The 10,457-nt window shown below is 42.4% G+C and overlaps 1 protein-coding gene across 1 annotated transcript; it reads left to right on the forward strand.

Moving 5' to 3' along the window:
• The first annotated feature begins 393 nt into the window (after positions 1-393).
• cstpp1 (centriolar satellite-associated tubulin polyglutamylase complex regulator 1) lies at positions 394-7,071 on the forward strand. Its single transcript, XM_083762560.1, has 9 exons — positions 394-551; positions 1,095-1,197; positions 1,650-1,780; positions 2,118-2,202; positions 2,872-2,957; positions 4,280-4,484; positions 6,144-6,253; positions 6,403-6,466; positions 6,874-7,071. Exons 1-9 carry the CDS (start codon positions 497-499, stop codon positions 7,046-7,048), a joined length of 1,014 nt encoding a protein of 337 aa, XP_083618686.1. The 5' UTR covers positions 394-496; the 3' UTR covers positions 7,049-7,071.
• Positions 7,072-10,457: the final 3,386 nt, after the last annotated feature.

The raw sequence follows: 10,457 nt of genomic DNA on the forward strand, positions 1-10,457 counted from the left end.
TCAGAATTTATATTTGTATAATTGTATTGTATGTCTGATCACTCTGATGAAGTATATTACATTTAGTATGAAGTATATTTGTATTTGCTAGATCTATCTCACACACAATTAAATACTGTATTAATCTAATAATATTTAGTTTTCATAAGGATTTATAAACCTTTATAAAACATGAAGGTATTTAAATACAAAATGTGGTTCCTGATTTGTAAAATAGCTGGAATGGATACGATTGATATAATGATAATATATGTTTGCTAAATTAAGCAAGACAAGAAGGCAGGAAAGAGGAACGATTCAGCTGAAGCTGCGTTTCTATGGGGATCTTTCTTGAAACACACACTGTTTCCATGGAGCCCACCATCTCAAGAGAGACATGACAGTCGACGATAAGATTCATCATGCATTGATATAGATGTTAGATAACAACATAACTTAAAATCGGCGTTACGTATTTAACGTAGCTAATTTATATCTGTATTCTTTGCCTCCTGTAATGACCGCCAAAATGAATCGTTTTAATCCGACCTTTTCTGTTGACGAATACCTTGGTACGTATAAAGTTAGCTTGGCTTTCATTAAAAAAGAAAAAGAGAACATTTGGATGGATGCTTCGATATGGTCATGTAATTGCAGTGCAAAAATTGCACCAAATGTTAAGTGTTCATCCCATCCACCCACCCACGTGACCCACCCATCCATCCATCCATCCACCTAACAAAGGCACCTCGAGTGTACAGTAGCCTATGTGCTACTGTTATTTTATTTGAGTAAATTGTTATATTTACTATAGTTTTATTATACTATTAAATACAAAATAAACAGTGTGTGTGTGCATACCGCTTTGCTGAAGTATTGTACTTGGGTTTACCTGTTGGGATGTACAGTAAATAAGCCTTGAATTGTGAAGGTCTTTTGACCTTTTAGCTATAACGGTGTAGTTAATCATCTTCCACAGGCTTTGCCCTCTTTAGAATCAAACTGTTCCTGAGATATAACAATAATTGACTTATTTGTTGTCTTCCAGTCCTGTCTTAATTCTCCTCCCTTGCATAATATCTCCCTCTTGTATTTCTCTGCCTATGCGGGTGTAGCGGAGACCAATGTGATGTTCTACCTGAACGATGCGCTAACTCAGCTGTTGGAACACAAGGAGGAATACACACAGTTCGGTGTGGTCCGGTACTTTGCAGAATAGTACGTGACGCTTATAACTTAACCACTTCAAACGACCGGAGTCCGGCAGGGCTCCATATCATACTAGTGTATTTTCTGCGACGCCTGCGGTTTTGAGGTCAACTGCACCAATGCAACTCCTTGCAACTGCCATTGGGGATAATGTTTGCAACTTCAAGTAGTTGCATGTTACAAGGAGTTGCGTAGAAAATCATTGGTGCAGTTAGGGCTTTAGAAAGTATGGAAAAGCAGGCAAAAATCAACAGGCCCACAAATAAATGTCTGTTCAGTCTCTGGCTCATAGTCACTCAGCTTTGCTATAGCCATGTGGCTCTAGACTGGGATTAAATTGCTTATTGTGTGTGTGTGTGTGTGTGTGTGTGTGTGTGTGTGTGTGTGTGTGTGTGTGTGTGTGTGTGTGTGTACGTCGTGTGCGTGTGTGTCTGTGAAATTGTGTATCTTTCTGTTCACAGTTTCAGCAGTGTGAAGAATAGCAACCATGTCCTCTTCAGAGAGTATAGCTACATCAAAGCCACTCCTCATAACAGAGCATCCTTCATCAGAGTCTTCTGGAGGTGTTACAGACAGATCGGCAAGAGTGGAGGTAGGCAAGAAAGAATAATGTGTAGATCGGGATTGAGTAATTCCTCCGTTTCCTTCTTCTGTTTGAGGTTAGACACAGTTGATGCAGCCAGCGCCAACACTATGGTTCATCCGCTTTTCATAACCTGACTTGGGGGAAATTCCCTGGTAGGACGTAGCGCGTGGAAGGAACACGTTATTCTAGCCAGTTCCTTTCCCCTCCATCAGGCACCCCGGCTGACCAGGGGGAGGCAATATAGAGACCAGGATTATGTTTTTGTGTGGGTACTTATTATATAAATATAACAATATAATTCTGTGTTGCGTGTTTTCTAGTAGTATGTCATGTTGCCTTTCAGACTTACTTTCCATGCTTGAGTACAGCTCTCTGCTCCAGTTGCTATGTCCAGACTTCCCTGTGGAGGTGGTGCAGAGTACAGCCAGGTCAGTAACTGCATTGTAATAGATGTGCCGACCGCCAGACAACATTATATTGTTGATAGTGATATAGACTATTGTATCTTTGCCCACTTGATTTGAAAGTCTTATATAGGCGGGTTTCTTAGATTCTATGGATTGGAATCTGTGGTGGGAAATTCACTAAGGAATAAGATTATAGAACTGACAAGTAAAGTAGAGTTCAAAAAGGACAAAGTCAAAGTGATCAACAAAGGTTTCCCTATCTCCTGAGAGCGAGCATACATTTGTGTCTCCTCTTATAAGTTGAATGGGACAGGAGTTCAAATGATGGCTAAAAGGGTAGCAGGTCATTGATAGTTGAGAGATGTGCTTAGTTCCTTATCTAGTTTCCTGTCTTGCAAATTCACCATCTCTAGGGAGCTATAGGCCATATAGACACCCACACTTTCGCTGACCGTCCATGCCTCTTTGGGGCCTCTTCCAGATGTCCTGTTCTGCTCCCTGGCCTAACTGACAACTAGATAATATCTCATCAAGCATTCTCACAACAAGGTTTTATGACTGGGGGGGGGAGTTTGAAGGGAAAACACCTGATAAATGGGGATAATAGTAAAGCATATATTTTTACTTCACAGAATCCCACATGGATCACTGCACTACCACATACCTGTTCATTGTTTGGTTCCTCTGTAGAATTGTTCTGATGGAGGACGCCATTGACGGTGTGATGTCTTTCTCCGACTTTCTCTTTGCCTTCCAACTGCAAGTCTACTACCAAGGTCAACCTTCTACAGTATATCCATGTTTCTTACAGTATTCTGCTGTAGCTGGAGGGCAGAGAGGCAGGCACAAACACTCTGGGATATAGCTTAAACTAAACTCCATAGTGGCATGAAGTAATCAACTGAAAATAATAATTAACTGTATTTATGAAGAAGTTATCAAAACAAAGTTACAAAGTGCTTTACATAAATCTGTAGTGTAGAGATTAATTCAGCAACAGAATTAAAAACAGAACAAAGTGCACTGAGTAATGTACAAACATTAAGGTAATCAAACGATTACATTTCAAAACCTAAAACGATGGAAAGGTCTTTCAATAAAAGTATGTTTTAACCACTTATGAACCTTAATGTCTCTATTCTGGCCTGAACATTCAGCAAAAATTACAGATCAACAAACGTACAATACATGATGTAGCGAGCTTATAGATCAGCTATTTTCGGAAATACTAGCTAAAAGAAGAGGAGTTCAAGCCTGAACTCCTCATGGAGGTCGTTCCAGAGTGAGGACCTAAGGCTGCACACAGGCTCGTAAGGGCTTAATAACTAAACAATGTAACGTAATGTAAAGTAAAAATTTATGTGCGTTAAAGAAAGTAATAAGTGAAATGTTAACTCAATTCTAAAAAAAGTGTAGAGAAGTTCAAATGGGGTAGCTTCATATGTTCTCTTCTCCTGGGTTTTAGTTAAAAGTCTAACAGTGTTCTGTACAATTAGGCTATTGAGTGTTGTTTTGCTTTTTTGCTTAAATGTTTGCAATATAGTCAAGGTGCGGAGATATTATCAAAAACAAGTGAAATTGGAGGTAATGAAAGAAGAAAATGAGCAGACAAAATTGGAACTGTAACACTTGAGTGTCGGAATAGTAAATAGTTCCAGATATAGGTCCCACCTGAAAATGTATTTTTTGTTGTTTACTAACTAACTGGAGAGACCCTTTAGCAATGATTACTATCAGAATATAGCCGTACGTTTTTTTTAACAAACAAAATGTAATTTCTAGCACCTTTAACACTACTGGTAACTCAGTTAAAAAGAACTTAAATCGGCCCAGGCCGTAGCGTAACGGTCTGGGCACCGGAATGGTGATCCAGTCGCGGTGTGCCGCGGGTTCGACTCCCGGACCCGACACGGCCTTTACCGCATGTCATCCCCCCATCTCTCTCCCGTTTCCTGTCAGCCTACTTTCTATCCCTTAAAAAATCAATAAAGGCGTAAGCCGCAAAAAAAGATCTTAAAAAAAAAAAAAAAAAAGAACTTAAATCAAGTGTAATGATCACAGTGCTCCTTCACAACATGCCTCTTTCTCGTCTCTGTAGAGTTTGTAGATGGTGTCCTGGACATCTACCAGGACCTGCTATCAGGGAAGAGTCCTAACATAGTGATCGTCCCTACATCCACCTCCATAGAACAGCTCCCCTCTGTGGTCGGCGAGGAGAATCACACGCAGGAGCAGCAGGAGGGTGTCGACTCCTGTACTTTGGTGGAGTGTATAGAGGGACTCTGTGACCGGTTCAAACACAGGTAAACGGGGGTGCAGTACTTAGTTTAGACAGTACTTTGTTTAGTCATTGGTTAGACCAGTCATTAGTCCTACAACTACAACCTATCTCAAACCCTCACCCTAACCTCCCACGGGGCAGCACACCTAAACCTAACCTTAACCCATGTCTAACCAACACACCTGGGGTCTCATTTATCCCATTCTGACCGGGTGTCGGCATCATGTTATGCTTTAGCTATTGAAAAATAGCAGATCTACAAGCTCATATCGCGCCACTGAGTGGCGCGATACGAGCTTGTAGGTCTGCTATTTTTGAAAAATCGAAGAGCGACTGACATTTCTAGAATCTGATCTCAGGTCAGAATGGGTCAATCAGACCAGTGTGTGTCCAGTGGAAACCTCGTGTGAATCTGATCTCAGGTCAGAATGGGTTAAAGAACAGACCTGTAGCGTCCTAAAGTCCTAAACTTTGGGCTACTGGTTGCCCGACACCGAGGATCTAGTCATCAGTCGTGTGATAAAAAAGACTGATGTCCAAACGTTGACTTAAAGTTCAAAAAGGATATTTATTCACTGTAACTTCACTATTAAATACTAAAGCAAAAGAGTGTCAAAAACATACAAAATCACCAGCCTATGTCTCACAGTCAAAAAACGGTTTGCCTTCACATCAGGACGACAACAGAGCATTCAATCAGGTCTCATTAAATAACCTGGCCAACCTTGGCCTTGACCCAAGCCCTTTGGAGTGACATAATCAGAGCAGAAAAGAAATGGCTCTTACAAGACCGTTTAGCGTTGGGAACCCGAACCGACATTCCATTCCGACATTTAAGAACCAACAGAACTGGTTCATGTTTGCATTAGCGGTTCCTATACTAATGATTCCCAGATCTTTCGCTGCTCTTTAATTAAAACGCTTTCGTTACGATCAACTAATACACCTCGTCTGAAAAATACGTCCTTTAAATGTCTGCACTCTTTCCTTCATTTGGGTCTGTATGTCTGTGCTTAACCCATTCTGGGCGGGCACCAATTTTGGTGTTAGCATCATGTCGTGCTTTAGCTATTTAAAAATAGCAGATCTACAAGCTCGTATCGCGCCACCGAGTGGCGCGATACGAGCTTGTAGGTCTGCTATTTTTGAAAAATCGAAGAACGACTGACGTAGAAACATAGCTTTATCAGAAAACTGTCAGGATGTAGAAGACGTTTATAGAATCTGATCTCAGGTCAAAATGGGTTAAGTGACTGAGGTTGTGACGTCACCTGCTGGGGGTGAGGAGAGGTGACAGACTTCGGTATAGACTGAAGACTGTCAAGTCCATGAAACGCCAACACTATGATAACGAGCATGTGGCTGACGCGTTGTGAACTCGTAGATACGCGAATTTCAGAATAAATCAGGCATTAGCGCAGTGGTGCACACTGCCATCACGTTTGTTTTTTTTATAGATCCCAACCTTTGCATTGGAAGTAGCATCAGGCCACATTGTGTGTGCAGTGCACGCAAACGGTTATAAATGAGACCCCTGATCCTTCGTCTCTGTCTAGCTTTTCTATATACTTTCGTTGTTTTCTGTAGACGTGAAGCGTATGCTACAGTTACAGAAATGTAGATACAGAAATGCATTTGTGTGTTCATTTACTTCATTATCTGTCTGCGTGTGTGTGTGCAGTCATCCTTCCAGGTCATGTCTGAAAGAAATACTGGACCAAAGCCAGAAGGTTTCTTATTATAGTCTGTTAACAAGCTTGGCCAAACACGATACCGTCAACCATGACATAGGTAGGTATATAATATATACATAATAACAATGCTACGACTAAGAATTGTTTAAATTCTGCAGTCCTTCTCCTCCAATTTCTTTCTCTCATGCCTTTCCTCCATGTGTCCTTTCATCTCCCACTCTCCTCCTCTCACATTTCTCTCTCCAGGAGCGCTACCCAGCAGGTCAGAGTTGCTGGTTGATCCAGAGATGGACCAGGAGCTAGATAAACTGTGAGTTCTCATGCACACTAGTCTCACCTCTCACGTATAGCTTGTAAATTCAACATCGGGGTTAACAATGTGTGGAAACAATTGGGAGATTAAAAAAAATAACAATAACTCCATTGCAGAACCAATGCAAAGACTATAGGGCAGCTCTTCAAATTGAGACGGTGTCAGGGTTGGTTTCCAAAGCAGCTAGGTGTAGGTTTGTTAGCGCTGTTCTAACCCCTACATTCAATTTAGATTGCGATCGTCTGGCCACGCGAGACTACATACACATGCATGCGCACCCACATGCTACACAGAACACGGAAATATAGCCTGTATGACCCTTAAGAGTATAGTATGACCAGACACGTACTATATTATATTATTGAAGAATACTACTTTAAATAAAGGACAGATTGCTCCTCCAGTATCTCCCAGATCTCAGTGAGTCCCGGCAGTAACGGCAGCGGCAGCGCCATAGGAGGGACGGGGCTTAAGGAGGTGCCGCGCAAGGCCTCCCCCAGGAGGAACATCCACCACAGGAGGAAGATGGAGGTGGAGAGCGACGGCTCCACGGAGGAGACCGACTCCTCGGAGAACTGACCTCATCCACGCCCAACCACCTGCAGCCCCGTTTAGAACTGACCTCATCCACGCCCAACCACCTGCAGCCCCGTTTAGAACTGACCTCATCAACGCCCAACCACCTGCAGCCCCGTTTAGAACTGACCTCATCGACGCCCAACCACCTGCAGCCCCGTTTAGAACTGACCTCATCAACGCCCAACCACCTGCAGCCCCGTTTAGAACTGACCTCATCAACGCCCAACCACCTGCAGCCCCGTTTAGAACTGACCTCATCGACGCCCCAACCACCTGCAGCCCCGTTTAGAACTGACCTCATCAACGCCCAACCACCTGCAGCCCCGTTTAGAACTGACCTCATCGACGCCCCAACCACCTGCAGCCCCGTTTAGAACTGACCTCATCGACGCCCAACCACCTGCAGCCCCGTTTAGAACTGACCTCATCGACGCCCCAACCACCTGCAGCCCCGTTTAGAACTGACCTCATCAACGCCCAACCACCTGCAGCCTCGTTTAGAACTGACCTCATCAACGCCCAACCACCTGCAGCCCCGTTTAGAACTGACCTCATCAACGCCCAACCACCTGCAGCCCTGTTTAGAACTGACCTCATCGACGCCCAACCACCTGCAGCCCCCGTTTAGAACTGACCTCATCGACGCCCAACCACCTGCAGCCCCGTTTAGAACTGACCTCATCAACGCCCAACCACCTGCAGCCCCGTTTAGAACCGACCTCATCGACGCCCAACCACCTGCAGCCCCGTTTAGAACTGACCTCATCGACGCCCAACCACCTGCAGCCCCGTTTAGAACTGACCTCATCAACGCCCAACCACCTGCAGCCCGTTAGATGGCCTAGAGAGTTATGTCTGGTTTATGCTTCACGAAGCAATAGTTCTCAAATGTTTTCATGTCAAGGACCCGACCCCAAATTATTATGTATTTGGTTCGACCCCCTGGAACCCCCCCAAGTATCTCTAGAAGTCCCCAAACACCACTTTGGGAACCACTTGAAGTTATATATTATAAGCTATAAAATAAATCAATTATGAATGTGTTATCCAGAGGTGAAATTACTCTCAGTGAAGTGTAGTGGCATATATTATGAAGCCTTTAAAAAACCTTAACCCTAAAATGAGTTGTATGAACGGGGTAATGAATTCAGGTCAGCTTAACTTATACACTGTAGTGTGACACGACACATTTCTCGAAGGAAAATGAGTTTTTGTCGGCAAGCGTCACCACCGTACGATTACACTGTTAACCCCCAGCACTAACAATTGTGAAGTATAATATATATTTATTGGTGTAAATAACGATAAATTAAGTCAGTACTGTAGTACTGTGTATTTATGGTGACCATTCCTGACATGACTAATAAAGATGGAAGTGGGACATTAAACAAGGCCCATTTTTGTTGGGAGAGGAATACATGAAGTGAGTAGACCAGTCAATCCCAGAGAACCACACGTTTAGATTTGTTCATTCTGAGACTGTCCAAGAGCAGATGTAAACATGATTTATTGACATGAAACACCACCACCACACCACCATATTCCTGTGTCTCTTTTCTACATTTTTACAACAGTGATATCATGCATTGATACACACAGGGTTCGGTCATACCACTATAGCATACAATAATAATAACTCCTTTACAAACATCATACATATCTATACAGCATATATCTCTACTGATCAGTTATATACAGACAGTGGATCTGAACAATGGAGGAATCACAGAATTAGAACAAGCCATTGAAGAGTCTTTTTGTTTGTTAATGGTATCAGAGTAATCTCTCGTGGTACAGTCAAGATGGCTGGAACGGTTCCGACTGGCATTCTCCAGTTATAAATGTGGTCCTGACCATGGACCTTAACCGATCTTCAAGGCAATGTGTTGTTAGCTTGAAGATCTGCTCTTTTTTGGCAAGTGACACCATCGTGTGGAGGGTGAAGTGTAATATATTATGGAGTATAAATACATGGAACTTTACAGCCATCTTCGAATAATGTGAATCTGCCAGATCCTGATGCAAGAATGTCAATCGGAATAACTCTGTTCTACCTATTGTAATTCTGTGATCGGCGCAATCTGAAATCATCAATGAATACTGACTACAGCCATTATCACGCACAAAAAGTAGGCACTGGTATTTACTGTAAAAGACTATGGAATTCAGTCCAGGCTTTATACTGACAGTGCCTGCTCACATCTGATTTAATCAGGATAGTCTACCAATGTTTTATTATCGTTTCATCATTGGCTGGATTCATGAGGGACCAGCAGATACAGTAGTACAGTATGATATTTAGCTCTTTGAAGTGGCTGTCAAAAAAGATTTCACATTCTCCCAGTGTATACAGAAATGTGCGCGCACTGCAGTATCGCCTACTGTAAGGGATTCAATCTGGTTCAAAATATATATCTGGCCAGTACCAGATCATATGTGACTATTTGACTGATCTTCTCATTTCTTTATGCTACAGTATGAAGACCTTCTTACACGTGCAATTAAAACGATTGAGTTGACCTGAGAAGTGATCCAAGATCAGCATTCTTTAGCCGATGGTGGGTTCAATTCACTGTCATTGGAATAAGTTCAGGATTTTCTTCAGAAGTCTTCAGAACACTTTTCAGTGTTTTTACCATTTTGTGTTAAATCACTATTTATTGAAATGCAATAAATAAACTATATATCAAATGATTCCCGAGCGCGGCACGGCTGCAGCTCACCGCTCCTTGGCTGCGGCTCACTGCTCCAAGAGATGGGTCAAATGCGGAGATTCCGGAGAACAAATTTCACTGCGGTAACGTGTGTGACAAATCGTACGACTTTGACTTTAACAAGAAAGTGAATTGATAGAAACAGTTAATTGTGTCACTGAACTGTTCTGACTGGTCCTCGCTTGAGCAGGTAGCGTGAGAATAAGTCCCAGGTGTGTATGATATGTCCCATAATTCACAACTGGCTCTATTCTGTTGCACACCACGTCACATATTAAATTGTACTGGCGTTTTGGCCGTTTTAAAGATAATGGCTCTTAACAAGAGAGCCTGGGGAATGCATTTTCACTTCCAGACTTATTTAGTATTGTATTGACTGACTTGGAAGAAAAGAGACATAAAGTAGCAAGAAGATAAATCAGGCACTCAACCTTACACTGTATACTTTGCCATACGACCATGTCTATCACCAAATGTTATTTTCAGCAAGAGACACAGTTGTAGGACAAAATATGAATTAGGCGTCATAGTCATATCTCTAGCTTCTGAACGTCATTTAGATTGTCGTGTCTATAGGGGTAAGAAGACTTTATAGGCCTATTATTCTACCGTGAGGCAGTTGGGGGGGGGGGAAGAGTAGAGAATTAGACCATTATCTTTGGAAGCATCGTTCGATCTTGATTTGTTCAAAAATA

This window comes from Protomyctophum parallelum (genome assembly GCF_964188405.1).
Source record: "Protomyctophum parallelum genome assembly, chromosome: 4".
NCBI lineage: Eukaryota > Metazoa > Chordata > Actinopteri > Myctophiformes > Myctophidae > Protomyctophum > Protomyctophum parallelum.